Source organism: Kryptolebias marmoratus, linkage group LG1 (assembly GCF_001649575.2).
Source record: "Kryptolebias marmoratus isolate JLee-2015 linkage group LG1, ASM164957v2, whole genome shotgun sequence".
NCBI lineage: Eukaryota > Metazoa > Chordata > Actinopteri > Cyprinodontiformes > Rivulidae > Kryptolebias > Kryptolebias marmoratus.
This window is the reverse complement of record NC_051430.1, coordinates 20767667-20783847: the sequence shown is the minus strand read 5'-3', so window position 1 is coordinate 20783847 and position 16181 is coordinate 20767667. Positions and strand designations below refer to the sequence as shown.

The 16181-nt window shown below is 42.4% G+C and overlaps 2 protein-coding genes across 3 annotated transcripts; one reads left to right on the top strand and one right to left on the bottom strand.

The window, feature by feature from the left end:
- Positions 1-826: 826 nt before the first annotated feature.
- tmed7 (transmembrane p24 trafficking protein 7) lies at positions 827-5692 on the bottom strand. Of its 2 annotated transcripts, none has more exons than XM_017413886.3 (4): positions 5514-5692; positions 5013-5211; positions 3733-3978; positions 827-2809 (listed from the first exon to the last, which is right to left on the bottom strand). In XM_017413886.3, exons 2-4 carry the CDS (start codon positions 5169-5171, stop codon positions 2573-2575), a joined length of 642 nt encoding a protein of 213 aa, XP_017269375.1. In that variant the 5' UTR covers positions 5172-5211; positions 5514-5692; the 3' UTR covers positions 827-2572. The 2 variants fall into 2 exon arrangements, with proteins under 2 accessions (XP_017269375.1, XP_017269377.1); XM_017413888.3 differs by lacking the exon at positions 5514-5692 and adding an exon at positions 5346-5505.
- Positions 5693-6798: 1106 nt separating this feature from the next.
- On the top strand, positions 6799-15814 carry LOC108234590 (RNA-binding protein MEX3B-like). Its single transcript, XM_017413885.3, has 5 exons — positions 6799-7541; positions 9064-9302; positions 9422-9467; positions 11319-12049; positions 12172-15814. Exons 1-5 carry the CDS (start codon positions 6950-6952, stop codon positions 12583-12585), a joined length of 2022 nt encoding a protein of 673 aa, XP_017269374.1. The 5' UTR covers positions 6799-6949; the 3' UTR covers positions 12586-15814.
- The last annotated feature ends 367 nt before the right edge of the window (positions 15815-16181 follow it).

Sequence of the window (16181 nt, the reverse complement as noted above, 5' to 3'; positions counted from 1 at the left end):
ATGACCCGACTCTGTTCCTGTCATAGGACAGCATCTGTCAATCAATGTCACTCCCACCTTAGAAACGTAAACAATAGAAGCATGGATTAAATATAAAAAATATATATATATTCAAGCAAACATATTATTTAAAATTAAGTTACTATTTTGAGAAGAACGTTGTTTTTGTCTATAAATGCCTTCATTGGTCCAGTTTGAGAACAAATCTGTTTTATTTTTCAATAAAGGACTTTTAAAGTTGATATTTATTTACCGTTTATTAGTTGCAAAGGTCAATAAAGCAGCCACTGATGGCACAACATTGTGTTTTATATATTTCTACTTTGTGCTATGTATTTCACAAGGGCTACATTGCTGTTTTTGTTTGTCCTGGCTTAACCTCACATTGACTTATTTTTATAAAAACAGTAACATCAAATTTCAGAGCTCTATCTCCTGGACTTAACCCACTTTAGACCAGACCAGGTTTAGTTAACCCTGCTTTTAATTATCCAGCCACCTGACCAGAAGTGACCTTTTTGTATGAGCTTTTTAGATGTATTTAGCTTCAAAACAACATACTAGATTCTCGAAAGATATATTTGCATTTAACCTGTGATTTTTTTTATTAAAGTGATTGAAACTAAACAATGGGGAAAGAAAGAACTCAAATAAAAAGATTGAACCATATCAACTATTTGTTAAATATTGTATTAGTGCAAATTATCTCTAACAGACTTGATTATATCACCTCCTACAGGACAAAAAGCGGTATGACACCCTGAAACTAAGTTTTTACTAAGGACTGCTCCACTTTAGTATCATTAAATGAATCATGCATGCCTTATCACTTGATCAGAAATTTATTAAACCATCCCAATAACTTAACAAAATCCAACAACGCCTCAAAGATGTCCACAAATGACCTACTAGTGACCTTAGTTGTTAGGAATACCGACACGTCACCTCAAACCAAATCTGACAGCAAACATCTGAATGGAGACAGGTTAAATGAAACAAAGCCAAAACATAAATAATATATGGCTAAAAAAATATAATTTTAAGTCTTTCAGCTGTTATTAATTAGTCTCCTGAACCTGTTCTGTATATTTAACACAGATTCAAAATAAAACTGAGAAGTAAAAGTCAAACAAGTGTTTAGATTTTGAGGGATTTTCGATAAACAAACGCAAAACAAGATATAAATATAATCCTCAAAATATAACAAAGAAATCTTCTAGCTCTTCTGATCTCCGTCAGATTCATTTCTGTTGAGTACAGTTAAAAAAAAAAACAATGTATGAAAGTTACGTTTACAAATCTGAGAAAGCAACTCGTGTGAATCCTGACTGGAGCTACAGCATTCCTGAGTCGGAGTCAGACAGAATAGTAATAAAAATAATAATAAAGAATAAAGAATTAGAGATCATTTTAAATGAACATGTCCAAATCCTCCCATTTATTTAAACAATCCAATCACTCAGCAGATTTCACCAAAGTCCGATTTTATCCCCAAAATGTTTTGAAGTTCTTTTTTACGTCGAAACAATACTTTTCAGTAAACACATGTACAACAGTGCTGTATAAAACCAGGAGCAACACCACCGACCCACAAGATAAATACGCCGTTATGACAGGAAAGACAAAACTACAGCTGAAAACGAACAACAGAGATTGTAGATGATGCATTAAAAACTGTTGGTATTGTCACGTCTAAACACAAAATAGTCAAATGAACAAAAAAATTGGATAATTCTTTCTTGTCCCTAACACCTTTTCAGACAAATACAAAACCACCCCTAAATTTAAATTTAACTCTTATCAATACCATTGACTTAAATGACTTCTTTACTCAAAGCAAACCAAAATGGCAATGCAAGAACCGACTTTATAAAAATAATTATTAAGCTATCGGGTCACTCAAGGGGGACAATCATCCAAAGAAACTTTTATACATCAGTGTCAACCGAATATTAAAGGATGGTCTCTCCTTGTAGTTTACTCAAATTCTACCTGAAGTGATTGAACCAAACCTTTATTTAAATGAAAACAGTGATTTTTCTGTATTTTAAAGTAGAAGGAGGGGATTTGTTGGATTTTTTTTTTTTCTATCAAAAAAAAAAAACAAAACAAAAAAACTTTGTTTGAAGTACCTTTTGCACTGAGCTGCAGATAAGGAGAAAATCCACACTTTACACTGAGAGTTCATTTACTTATTAAAAGATTGCAGTTCGGGCTGAAACAAATGCGGCAGACTGTGGGGAGGACATGAGAGAAAGGAGCAGAAAAATGCCACAGACAAAACAAGAACACATTTAGAGCTTCTGAGTTGTTTTAACTGCAGGACCGGTGTGAGCGGTCTCATATATACACGGTAACCATCGGGCCTTCCAAAGTGTTGCAAACACATTTCCCCTCCCACCTCAAGACCAATTTGCATTAAGTTTTTAAAGAATTGTGGCAGTTTGATATGATCCAATTTTAAAACTGAGAACTGCTGCTCCTATCCACGCTACACACACACGAGCCCAGGTACAGACAGACCAAAAACAAACAAACAAACAAAGAATCAGATCCTGAAACTCAAGGGCCGTTATGATCCCACACGAGTCATAGTGGTTTTCTTGTCAGAGAAGAAGCTTCTTAGCAGGACCACCTGGCTGATGCTGACCACCAGCAGGATTATGGCTTCTCCGATAGACCAGAATGCAACGCGGGTGTTGAGGTCCTCAGCCCGACTGCGCCCCTGGGCCTCACGGAGGCGAAAGTGTGTCTGGTAGTCGATGACTGACTTCAGAGCCTCGTGGATCGACACGCAGGCTGATTCCATCTGTAAAAGGTCAACAAATCAAAGGTTTAAATATAACAGGATATAACAATCCTTCTTTCAGTTTGTGAATTTCCAATAACAATGACCTACATCTGTAGAACATTCTGGAGGGATTTTTGCCCATTTTATTTCACCGGGGAATATTCAGATTTAGTAACAGTAGATGTGTTTGTTATAAACGGCTCGAGGTAATTTAAGACAACATCTGTTGGTTAAGATCCAGTTTCACACGTTTATCTCCTCAGGTTACCACTGTGTTGAATTCAACTAAGCTGCATAAGGCATATTTTGGTTTGAACAAAATTAGGGTCAGCCAAAAATAAAAAAATAACATTTTCTTTCTATAATAAGACTAAATGCAAATGTTGGGTGCTGAACAAATGTTCATGTAGTGCAAAGACATTATTTATGTATGAACTGGTGTACTTAGTTAGGAAAATGCCCTTGGTGTAAAAAGGCATTGTAAGCACAAACTTATTCAACATTTGATCGCGCTTTAGAAGGAAATATATTTTGTTTTGCTGATTTTGACATAATTATCAAAAGACTTTGCCCTTTTTCAACTCACTCCTTCAAGCTTATTCAGTGTCCAAAAGTTATTTCCAGGAAAAGGGATACAAAAGGTTTGGCGTTGTCAAAAGATACACAGTTGCACACACAATGGTCTCAGATTCAGTTCTACATTCAGTTTGAGCCTGACTATGATCTCGTTGTCATAACACAAATAAAACTGTTTACCAAGCTGTTGTATAATCACCTCAGGATAGAAATATGAAACCCCCAGGTCGCTTCATGTACATTCTTAAAACATTTTAAGTGCTAAGTGCTTACAAATGCAACAAATTTGAACTTATGTCAGTACCATCCAGAGAACTGGGATGTCTCCACTGCTTTACAAACACGCACAGCAACAGAAACCTCACCTGCGTGAGAGCGGTGACTCTGTTCTCGTTTGGGAAGAGCGGAGGGTCGTCGCCGACCTGGAAGTCGAAGTAGACCGTCTTGTGTGTGAAGGTGGAGAACTCATTGCTGAAGCAGAACTTGTACGTCCCGTTCTTGGCTGCTGTGAAGGTAAAACTGTCGTACTGCTTCTTCATCTCCTTGTAGAGCGTGGTGCCATCCGGGTCCTCCAAACGGCAGTCGACATCGTAGTGGCCACCAGTTACCACCTGGGAACACAAAAGCAAAGTCCAAAGTTTAGCTCTACAGCACATTGAAAAAAAACCTCTGTTCACCAAAATATTGTACAAGGTATAAATACCAAACCATCATGCGTTTGCAGCCAAGTGTTCAGTGAGCCGTGTGGAGGCATTTTGTGCGGCCAGTTGTTGAAAATCAGGACTTATTTTTGTTTGGACAGCTTGCAAAATTGTATCCATAATTTAATTTCCCGATTCATGCCCAGCAGTTTATGATCTACTGAGGTACACTTTTGAAATAAAGACAAGCAGATTTAGACCAGTTTTTCCCAATAACTATTATTTATCGACAGCATGTTTTTTGATGACGTGACTTCTGTCAGAGGACAGCTGCTGTGGAGGTGTTCTTGAGATGAGCTGAAGATGCCCTCAACAAAACCTAGAAGGGTTCAAGGCACTCTTGATGAGAGAAAACCTGTCACGCAGATTCTTTTTTTTTTAACACTTTCAAAACTCAAGCAACACGGCTGCAAGTCTCTGCCAATAAAGCCAGGAGATCGAGAACCCCCCGCTAGTCACACAAGACATTCTGGAGACTCCCTCAGGAATGCTGGTCACCAACTAGTCGCAGGTCGGTGAGATACCATCTTTAAAGCTCTGTCCCCTTCAGTTTGGAGCCTAGACCTAATACAGCACAAAAGGAATTGCTTACTAGACCTCAGTGATGTGGCAAGAGAGTAAGGGAGAAGAAGAAAGCTGGACTAATATCGTATTTGCATAATTTTATAACAATATAAGTTCTTTAATAGCTGCCAGCTCTAATTTAGGAATTTAGGTATTAGGCCAAGAAAAAAGTAAAACAATGTGAACTTATGTATGATGGCTGCTTAAGTTCTGAGAATTCCTGATTTACATTAAACACCTGTATGCCCACATATTCATTTTGTTGTGTTTATTTAACGAAAGGTTATTGTAATTCTATTTCTGATTAGGTGGAGAGCCTAAACTTCCCCTTAAGACGGGTGGGTTGGTAAGGTTTTGATCCAAAGACGACACACAGGTACCTGAAACTCCAGCGTACACTTGGTGCCAATGATGATGTCCTCGTAGAAGCACTGCTTGGCGTTGTCCGGCAGCTCGAACGTCAGCTCGGAGCCTAGCGCCCACCCACAGAGCAGCTGGGCCCACAACACTTGCAGCAGCACCCGCAGTGATCCGAACATCCTCTTCGAGACTGCGAGCTAAACAGCTTCAATGTTAAACCTAAAACGAGACGTGAAGTCAAAATAAATACCAACGAGAACAAAAACACAGCAACGGCGAAGAAAAGGAAAGAAAAAGAAAAGACAACAGGCATAAGCGACAAGTTGTTAGCTTAAAGCTAACTAGCTAGCTACCTTTGTGTTTTAGAGACGGAAAGTAGCTGGAGATTTGTAACACTTTTCTCTGGTTAATATATTTGTATCATCTTTACGTGTGTGCAACCAGTGGAGTTAAACTTAATTCAAACACTGTCACCTTACAGATCATTAAAATTTTGTTCTCAGTCTGAATTACCGACTCACCCCAAAGTCCTCACCCGGATGCGACGAATGCTAAGAAACGTATCACAAACGTGCCTCTCCATTGGCTGCCGTCCTCGGAAGAGCCCCGCCTCTGCCCCTCTCCCAATGGTCAACAGCAGATGACGAGGGGCGCTTGTGCAATCACGTGGGCCACGTCCACAGAGTCGAAGAGGAAACCCGTCTTCCTTTTTCAAACACGCTCCAACGTGGCTGCAGCGGACATTACGGAAGAGGCTTTAGTCAGATTTTCTATTTCATAAACTTTAGATTGTAATGGCTGCTTTCTTTTCAGTGTTTTTATAAACTTTACGTCTATGACTTTATTATAATGGTAGCAAAGTAACCGCCATCTTATCATATTACGAGAACTCCAGAAATAATAAACATGTACTCATTTCCAACAAAATTAAAGATTACCCCATCGTCAGGAGACACCTGTAGATATGTAGGACACAGTTCCTTTTACTGGTATGGATCTGTGGTCGCCTTCTTTTACACTTGTTCATTAGAAGTCAAAGAAAATCTGAATATCACAAACCTTGAGGTCTGCTTTGTAGACCTTAGCTGTACTAATACCGAGGTTATACAAATCTCTCTCATTATGCCTGAGTATGCCATTCATGGCACATAAATAGAGACTGACCTCTGGGCACAGGCATGTAAATGTATCCCATTTATCCAACATATAGACTCAAGACACCCAGACAGACAGAAATTCTGCATAATTATGTCTTTGTTTTTGTTTAGTCTCTCATTTTGACTATTTATGTATGTTTTTAGTACTAATGTCTCTGTGACATCTCATTGTTTTATCTTGTTGCGCCACATGACATTCAGTCTGCATCTCTGCTTAATTTAAAGGTTTTTAAGCCATATCCACATGTGATATACTCATCTTTCACGAATTTGTAAATATTTGTTGGCACTCCGTGCGTCTTTGTGGGTATTTCTTAAATAATTTTTTATAATTTTAATGTGTGATTTGGGGTATTTAACAATTATATGTGGTCTTTTGTGTAACTTTTGGTTGTTTATCTTGGCTATTTTGGTAAGCTGTTCGTTCATGTTGATGTAATCAATTCACTTTGTGTGTGCGTGTACTTATATTAATGTGTCAGACACAGTCCGAGACATTTTGACCCATTGGTTCAGTATTATGTCCTCATATAAACATTACACACCATCTCCTGTATGTCGCCGAGTTCGTCTTCCTTTAGCTACTGACCATACTGACCTTAAAACGAAATCTCGCGAGAACTTGAGCGAGATTACAGTGTAGGGAGGGCTGCATGGAGAGCTGAAAAGACAAAACAAAAGCCACACATTTCAGTTAACAGGCGCTGGTCGCTTATTTTGTTTTTGTTATATAAAAAACAATTTATTAATTCGTCAATCATATTGATTTCAGTTTAGCCGCCATATTATATCCGTTTTGCATGATGCCCAGTAGCACGTCTTTGCTGGAGGCCGATGAGGGAGAGTCCGAGGTCCCGCCGCCGCTAGTGCACGCTTTCGCCGGTATGGGCCTTGAGGAGCACCACGGCACCCAAAGCCAGACCCCCGAACAAGACGATATTTCTTTCTCCCACCACCATCAGCTCCCCTCGGTCTCCCATTTCAGCCTCCTCGGTCCGGTCCTCGACTTGAAGCCCCTGCCGCTGCATCGGCCGCCCTCGGGGGATGAGGCGAGCAAGACGGCGGACGACGAGGAGCTCGAAGCGGCCGACCCGTCGAAGGCCCGCCGCCTTCAGCGCCTCGCGTCCGGGCCGAGCGGCTCCGCCATGCCGTCCGGGATGGACGCGGAGACGGTGTTGCTGTACGGCGGAGAGGAGCGGGACGACGGCGGCGCCTTACCCCCGGCCGGCGGCGGCGGAGGTGGCGTGCTTGTGCTGCCGCCCGGCGCGTACGGCGAGCCGCCGGGCTTTGAGGCCGAGCCGTCGCTCCTGAGCCGGCGGAAGAGCGTCAACACCACCGAGTGCGTGGCGGTGCCGAGCTCCGAGCACGTCGCGGAGATTGTGGGCAGGCAGGGTGAGTGTTTTTAGCCGATGTTAGGAGCTAACCTTTAGCTTCCAGAACGAGCGTGTGGCTAAAACTGGGTCAAGAAGGGGGGGATAAAGTAAACAGAATAAAACGCGCACACGCTTAAGAATCACTAGTTGTTTTATTATTATTATTATTTAGCGTTCGCTTTTTGTTTGTTGCTTCGGGGACAGTGGCTGCCTTCAGCCGTGTTTGAGCCCAGCTCGTCTTTGTCTCGGAGCAGAGCAGAAAGAACCGTGTTGGTCACCATTTCTGTGCCACATCAGCTGAAGGCTTCACGCTCCTCTTTGTGGTGGATTTTTCATTTTTATTAACCATCCGTCGCCTGTTTTTATATATATATATATATATATGTGTGTGTGTGTTGTTCTTATTTTCCTCCCCCTCCACTAAACTTTCCACGGGCTGATGGATAAGGGAGTGTTGTTATGTAGTGTTTGAGAGCAGGGTCGGGGGGAGGGTGCATCATGGTGTTGACAACAACAGGAAATGGCTCTGGTAATGATGTTGGACTCTCAACCACTGCTGAAAGGAATATTTAATTCATAAGCCGAGCAAACTTATAAGTGGAAACAATGACTGTGGAATGGGACTTCGAAGAAGAGGGCACCGGAGTCGTATGCTGGGAATGAACGCTTACAACTATGAGAGTTTTCCAAATTGATCTGTCCTGAACATAAGTAAAGATTGGGCTGACATTGTACCGGAGTGCTGCTGCTTTAGGATCAAATATAAAAAGGGTTTTACCCGTGTAGTTTAATGCCACAAACATAAAAAACAACAAAGGGAGCTCTGCATCTCCTTTCCTCCCGAGCGTCAGTTGAGGAAACATCCAGTGTTTCGCAGCTGAACTAGCGGAAAATCTAACTATATTAGGTTGGATTCCATTATAGAGCTTTCTTTTATGCTCATCTGCCAAAAACATGTAAACTAGGGGGGAAAGGAGAATACATTTCCAACTAAAAACAGTTTTGTTGCCACAAAGGCTTCAGCTTGTCCTCGTCGTCTCTCTAAAAGTGTAGTAAAGACCTCTGATTTACATCTTTATTCTGTTAAATGAATACAACACACACAGGAGTAGCTGAACTAAGACTAAGATATGTTAAAATAAGAAAATCAGCTGCTTTGGTTTGATAAATGTATCTCAGCTGGTGTAGATTAAAACACAGTGCAGTAATTTTAGCTTATTCACTGGACAAATAGCTAGTGATCAAAAGTTTATTTATCCTCCAAACCCGTTATTTGGCCCTTCAGTGGGGGTAATTTTGAACCTTGTATTGTTTCAGCATCAACAAAGCAATGGGCACTTGCACAGTAGTCACATTGTTTTGTTTGCAAAAGAATCTGAGCAGCGTTATATGAATAGGGATGTCTGGGTGAGTCAGGGTGTTTTTTTATTTTTTTATTATTATTATTAATAACGTCTGTGTCATCTTTTGGCTCATTTTTCAGACTGATTCAGAAATATTCCAACCTTTTCTCCGTTTCCTCCTCCTCCTCCTGTGCTCAGGCTGCAAGATCAAGGCGCTCCGAGCCAAAACCAACACCTACATCAAGACGCCCGTGAGGGGCGAGGAGCCCATCTTTGTCGTGACGGGGCGCAAGGAGGACGTGGCCATGGCCAAGAGGGAGATCCTGTCGGCGGCCGAGCACTTCTCCCTCATCAGAGCGTCTCGTAACAAAACGGGGCCCCTGTCGGCTGTGAACGGTTTAGGGGCCCCTGCTCTGCCCGGACAGACGACCATTCAGGTCAGCAAGCAGGCAGTTATGAATCATCAATCATTAAATCGCTTTAAGGGCGGTCGTTTTTTTTTATGTAGCCATCCAAACGTTTGGTGTCTAAACGAAGCTGTGTTTCCTCCCAACAGGTGCGGGTGCCATATCGTGTTGTTGGATTGGTCGTGGGTCCAAAAGGTGAGTCAGCTCAGTATATAAAAGACTGATTTCCTTTAGATAAGAAGTTTTCCACAAGAATAAAAATAAAACGAGCAGCAGCACACGTGAACAAAGTCAAATAAGTGCCGCCGTTTTTAGACTGATTAACATGTAGGTGAACGGCTGGTGCGTACAGGGAAATGGGAAATTCCGAGTTCCTAGTCGTAAATTTCAGCGGGAACGCCTCCTCATGTGGGACATCACACTCGGGACAGTGGGAGCAACTCCGACTACACCCAGTTAGGATTTCAATATGGCTGCCATTCGCAACTTTAGAAAGTAAACTGTTAATATTCATTCTTAAAGTTGTTTTTTACATTTAATCACTCATACAACTCGTACCTTTTAACGTGCATATAGCAAGTATTAAAACATGTTGCAGGTGTAGCGCGTATCTACTTAATAAGATTTAATATTCAGAAACTGCCAGAAAAATAAAAGCTTTGCTGCTGGCATCCATCTTGTTTCTGACAACTGGAACGCAGTGAAGTGGGAAACTACATCACTCCGACTTTCCGGTTCCAATGTAAATGGAACTCAGCCGAAGCTTAGGATGCACCGTAACATTTGACTTCCTGTTATCTTTATTTATTTTTTTACATTTGTCTTATTTTGTGCCGGTACCAACAAACAGAAAATGTAACATAAACTAAAAACCCCTCTGAAGTCTGCAGCGAAACAGTTTGTCTTGTTTCCTTCCCGAGTACGTCGATAATTAGCAGCAGTCTAATTGAAGCCTTAGTGCGTCTTTAATGACTTTTCGTTCTTTAATCTTTGGTAACATTAGCCCGCTGGTATCAGAAAGCCCTGAGGTTGATTTATAAACGTTTCGAAGCACTTGTGCCGTTACAACGAATCAGCCCGACTGATTTGTTGTGACAGATAATTTAATGGATGCGAAACAGGACTTGTTTCTGTCTCTACTCTGTAAGACACATCTTAATTTATTTTTTTTGTGCTGCAGTGTTCAAAGTTCTTCAGAGAATTAGATGGAATTAGACTGGATTTTATTGTTGCGCTCTTTAGCCAGGTGAGTCATTCGAACAGCCCACAGTCCAGAGCTGTAATTACTGCACAGCTGTTCTCCTTTAAAGTCACATTTTATTATTGTCGGGGGGAGGCAGAGCGATTACTGAAAATATACACGACTGTGCAGTCTTTAGTGTTACTTTGATCAACTTGCCCCACTGCTGTTAGCAACAGATCTTATTTTTACCCCGATTATGTCTTTACTTCACTTTCATCTCCAAATCTTTCCTTGTCTACAGTTGAGCTAAGACGAGCTGGTAATGATTCCTCGTTTTGGGGCAGTCTTATTGTGAGTCATTTGTTTGACTGGCTTCGTTTGGTAAATCTCTTCACTTGCAGAGAAAAATGCTGAGTTTTGCAGCAGCTGAGCTGTTGATACACAAGATGCACTCACGTTAAAGTTTCTTCACCACAAATCAGCTCCCAGTGTCGGACAGTTTTTTTTTTTTTTTTTTGAGACAAGTGTTAAAAACAGCTGGGCTAATTTAACAAAGCCAAATGTTTATTTCAGTTTTTATTGGCTTTTATTAACGGCACATTCAATGAGGCAGAGCGTTAAAATACTCGTCCCCCCATTAAAAAGGCAATAAATAAGATTTGTAGTTGGAATGCGCATGTAACTTTGTGTAATAATTAGCAATTATTGGTAAAGTAAAGAAGTTTGGCCCTCCCACCTTTGGGGTGCAGTAAACGCTGTGAGGTGTGATGTTGAACTTCAGAGGAGATAAAAATGGATGCTGGATTTCTTCTACTCTAAGCTGAAAAAGTGATGTTTCTTTCCTTTAATACTCTCTCCCCCAGGTGCAACCATCAAACGGATTCAGCAGCAGACCCACACCTACATTGTGACTCCAAGTCGCGACAAGGAGCCGGTGTTCGAGGTCACGGGGATGCCGGAGAACGTGGACCGGGCGCGGGAGGAAATCGAGGCGCACATCGCCCTCCGCACTGGAACCTGCGGGGGCATCGAGGCTCCGGGTGTAGACAACAGCGATTTCCAGTTCAACGGGACGGATGTCAGCTTCGACACGTCCGCTGTCCCGGTCGGAATGGGGGACGCCGGGTGGCTCCACGCGGGCGCGTCGTCACCAGGCAGCGGGAGCCTGGCTCCGGTGACCATCAGCGGTACTCAGCGGGTCAATAGCAATATGAGCGGCGCTGTCAGGATGTCTTCCACCTACCGCAACGACAGCTCCAGCTCACTGGGCAGCGGCTCCAGCTCGGCCGACTCGTTCTACGGCGGCGGCAACGGGAACCAGATGGCGGATTTCAGCCCGACTTTTCCGTTCAATGCCAACGCCAACAACAACAACAACAGCGGCGGCGGCAGCAGCACAAGCTTCTGGTTTGGTGAGAACCTCCTTGGCGTGGGGTCTGAGGAGCTCCTTAGCCTCAGGGGCGGAGGCTCCTCAGGATTTGACCCGTTAACCATTTCCACTGCCCATACCTCGCACTCCGCTGCACAGCCGCAAATCTGGAGCCCGTTTGTGGACAACCAGTCTCTTCAGGCCTTCGATTCTTTTCAGTCTCAGGTAAGGGAACACGAGAACCTGTGCGAACGTGAAAAAAGTGTGCAGTTTAAAACGAATATATTAACTCTTTAAGCAGGAATGATTTTTTTCTTCATTGTTCTGGCTGTTGGATATTTCTTCAGACCAGCCAGCCCGGCACTCCCCGCCTCTCTCCAACCTTCTCTGGGACCGAAGCCTTGGAGCACCCTCAGGCCCAGCGAGTTCACCGGAGGCCTTTTGGGTCCGCCGGGACCCTCGACGTCCACAGGATCCCCTCGTACAGCTCGGCCTTCTCCTCCTCCAGCGAGAGCACCACCTCCTCCTCCTCCTCTCCCCCCGAGTCCTCTTTCTCCTACCGCCCGGGCCTCGGCTCGTCGGGGAGGGGGCAGGAGGTGTGCATCCAGTGTATGGATAACCAGGTGATCGCTGCCCTGGTTCCCTGCGGCCATAACCTCTTCTGTCTAGATTGTGCCACCCAGATATGCCAGGGCCCAGAGGCGGCGTGCCCCGTGTGCCTGTCCCCGGCCACACAGGCCATTCAGCTCCGCAATATGTGATCTGGAATCCGTTTACCTTGACGTGTGACGAGGGGTCAGCCTCCCCAACGAATCTGGTTCATCGCATCCGTGTGAAACTCACAAAACAGACCCCAAATCAGAATCCGTGTTTAGGTCTTGCCCCCGGCTCTGTCCAGGCTGGTGTTGAGTCGACAAAGGCGCAGAAGTGTAGGTGAAGCGGAATAGGAATGATGTTTATTTAGGGCATGCGTTCGGGCGTTCAGCCCAGTCATGTGCCTGCTGTTGTGAAGTCTTGATTGATTGATTGATCAACGAGAGGGTTAGAAATCCTCTATGTAGCATTGGGAGGGTTGGTTGGAATTTCTTTTTTTTTTTTTTCCTAAAAATCCTTTTTTTAGGTATCAGTTTCTCTCCACTTATATTTTTTTAAAAGAATATATATTTTAATTTTTATTGACGTCACATTCTGTGGTAAAGGTTGCCGACCTCTTCAGAAAGTTTGACTCTGCAGGAAACGCTGACAGGACGAGAAGCGAGCGTGTTTACGTATAATAAGAAGTCCCACATTCGGCTCTGTTTCTATTAAATACAGCATACTCCGTTGAACGCAACGGGAAGCTTGACATTCTGTCAGGAATCGCCTCATCCGAAATCATTTTCGTAAAACCTTCAGACGTTTGTTGTGGATCGGCTCCTTTTAAAACACGTTTCACCTTCTCCAAGTCATAACGCAGCCTCTTAACGTAGAAACAAACACTCCCAAGGAGGTATTTTTTTTTTTTTTTTAAACCAAATGGGTCAAACCTGAAACATTGTCACACCCAATAAGCAATTCTTTTTTTTCCCCGTCCAGAATAGAACCAAAAAGTGTGTAACTCCTTTATTATTATTATTTTTTTTTTTTTTTTTTTATTATTTTTTTTTTAGACCACTGGGATGTTACGCCTCTTCAGCATGTTGCTTTCCATTTATACCTAACACAGTTTACGGTGAACTCGTGCCTAATTCCGATGAGTTAAAGAAAAGAAACAGCCGGTTTCGTGGACTCGGCGTTGAGCTGTCCTCAAACTAACTTGTGGCCTTTTTGGAAAGCCTCTTATTAACTCACAACACTATGTACAAATCCAGATTCTGGGCTCAACCGAACACAAGCTGACAGACAGAAGTCTTAATGTATTTGTTGGAGTTGGGTCTCGATGGAACAAAGGTCGAGTCACGACGAGGCTTTCTTTTTGCTCCTCGTCTCGCCTCGTTGAAGTGTTTTGTACCCGTTTTATAATTTTATGTTTTGTCCTTTTTTTTTAAGTTTGTTTTAATTATTTATTTTTTTTTTTTATGTTTACATCTTTGTATGAGAAACCGTGTGCTGGTTTTCGGCTGGAGAGCTATGCACATCTTGTACTTATGGAACATTCCTCCTCCGTAGGATTGCGGTCACTTTTGGTGGACGGTTGTCGATGCGACTCATCATTCTTACGTGGGCCTCACCTGGGAACAAAACGATAGTTGATCTTCTCAGCTTTGATCTGGAACAAAATCCCAGTGAAGTGAATACTGGCTGCTTTTTTTGTTTTGTTTTGTTTTGTTTAGATTTTAATTTTTTTGAAGCCATCTCAATAATTTCCCTCTTTCGTTTTACTTGAATGTCGACTCTCTCCGGTAATTTAGTTAGGATGTGAAATCGACCATCCGTTGCTTTCCTCTGCCATCAAACATCTCGTCTGCCCTGCCTATGCAAAAACAAAATCATCTCAGTATTTGAACTAGTCCAGGAACGCAGCAGGTCGACGAAACTTAAACAGACTTTGGCTTCATGTTGTAAACACACACATCCCTTCTGCGATTTTATTTATTTTTATTTTAATTCCTCCCCTTTCAGGATTTATATTCAAAGCATAAATTAGATGTTTTGGGTGGTACACACTTCAGTTTTATCAGCTGCTAAGCACAGCCTCCCCTCCACCTTCCCACTCTTCTGGGACAAGCACATCCTGAGCATGCCTTTCATCTTCCTACAAAAAAAGGTACAAAGTCGGTGGAAATCATCTCAAGTATTAGCTTTAAAAACCAGTGGCTCTAGACTTTTTTTCTTTCCTACATTCAGACTGCTCATTTGATTTAGCAGCAGCTGTGGCGAGCTCGCCGCCGGCTGCTGCTGACACTACGTGACGTCGATAACCGTCGCTCTTTCGTTTCCCGGACGCCAGGGTGGGCCGCAGCCCCTCTCGCATTCCAGCCGGAAGCGGCATTTGGGATTCCCGGCGTCGCCTCCTCGCTCGTCCGTACCGTTTGTTTTCGTTTTTTTTTTCCTTTCATGGACCACTGAGCTTTCATGAGAAAATGAAACCAAACGAGTCCCGAACCTGCAAAAAGAAAAAAATAACACAAAACCCCACCAAGCCCGTCTGCTTCTGTCTGCTATCCGTCCCACTTCTTTCACTCTAAAGAGTTGAGTTTCTAATTTTATTTTTCCTCTTTCTCCCTGAGGGAATGCAATACATAATCGGCCCTCAGTTAAATGACATGAATCTATTGACTTTTTTTTTTTGTGTATGTATTATATAATATTACTGTTAATGACTGATAAATACACAGAACTTATTTTTTATTTTGTTACATTTCGTATATACATAAATATATCTATATTAAAATGTTTACAATAATATTTTTAAATTTTTTTAAATGATTTAAGTGAATGAAGAGCTGGAAATCCAGAAACGTTGCAGGAGGGTTTCAGTGCTGTCTGCTTGTAGTCTAGTTTCTTAGTTTACAGTATTGACGACGATGATGATGATGATAATAGTATTGATAGCTGCCGTTAAACCTAGCTGAAAGTGGAATGTGCATCACGAGCATGTCTTCATAATTTTACCGCCATTGTGGAACGTCACTGCAACTGTAAAAAGGCCAAGGATTCAAGCTGCCTGTCATGTCTGTACAACACCAAATTTAGAATGGTATCCTATAACAAATGTATCTTCTATTATCTCTATATGAATACATATTGTTGATAAAGCTGTACCAACGGTTCAGAGTATTTGCTAATTTTACTACACTTTTTTGTTTTGTATATGTGTAGGAGGAGTCTTAAGGCATATAAATTCTTCAAATTAAGTCAGGAGTTTAAAAGCAGACTATATTTTATAATGGCCTTTTAAGTTATTGCGGCCAAAGCACTGATATTATATATTTGCTGTAAAGAGAATTTTAAGAGTTTTATTTTTCTGATATTAAAGTTACGTAATAAAGACGGTTTCATTTAAAGCCACACCAGACTTCTGTCATTTGTTCGTTTTTGCACATTCTTGTGTTCAGGTGCACGTATGAGTCCGGTGGAGGCTGCGGATTTGTCGCAAATGTTGATTTCAGGCTTTTTGTGCAAGATGAGCACTGTTTTGGAGCGGAGAATAGTTTAGCTCTGCTCACATTCACGCAGCTTCTGCAGGATTCTCCCAGGCAGCCGGCTCAGCTTCAGACGAACCTCCTGCCTTCTATAAGAGTCCAGTTTCTACACGTCACAGATCTTGTGCAACAATCTGCAAACACTAAGCAAGCCGTGAAGCAGTGGGCTCCAATCCTGGTCCTGGAGGGCCACTATCCTGCATGTTTTACTTGTTTCTCTGCTCCAACACACC

What these genes read in the sequence shown, in the direction of transcription:
- tmed7 (XM_017413886.3), bottom strand. Translation starts at nt 5,171, where the DNA reads ATGTTCGGATCACTGCGGGTGCTGCTGCAAGTGTTGTGGGCCCAGCTG. An exon ending in AGTGTACGCTGGAGTTTCAG is followed by an intron (nt 3,979 to 5,012) that starts GTACCTGTGTGT and finishes TTGTGTTCCCAG; the next exon opens with GTGGTAACTGGTGGCCACTA. An exon ending in GAGTCACCGCTCTCACGCAG is followed by an intron (nt 2,810 to 3,732) that starts GTGAGGTTTCTG and finishes GACCTTTTACAG; the next exon opens with ATGGAATCAGCCTGCGTGTC.
- LOC108234590 (XM_017413885.3), top strand. Translation starts at nt 6,950, where the DNA reads ATGATGCCCAGTAGCACGTCTTTGCTGGAGGCCGATGAGGGAGAGTCC. An exon ending in ATTGGTCGTGGGTCCAAAAG is followed by an intron (nt 9,468 to 11,318) that starts GTGAGTCAGCTC and finishes TCTCTCCCCCAG; the next exon opens with GTGCAACCATCAAACGGATT. An exon ending in TCGATTCTTTTCAGTCTCAG is followed by an intron (nt 12,050 to 12,171) that starts GTAAGGGAACAC and finishes ATATTTCTTCAG; the next exon opens with ACCAGCCAGCCCGGCACTCC.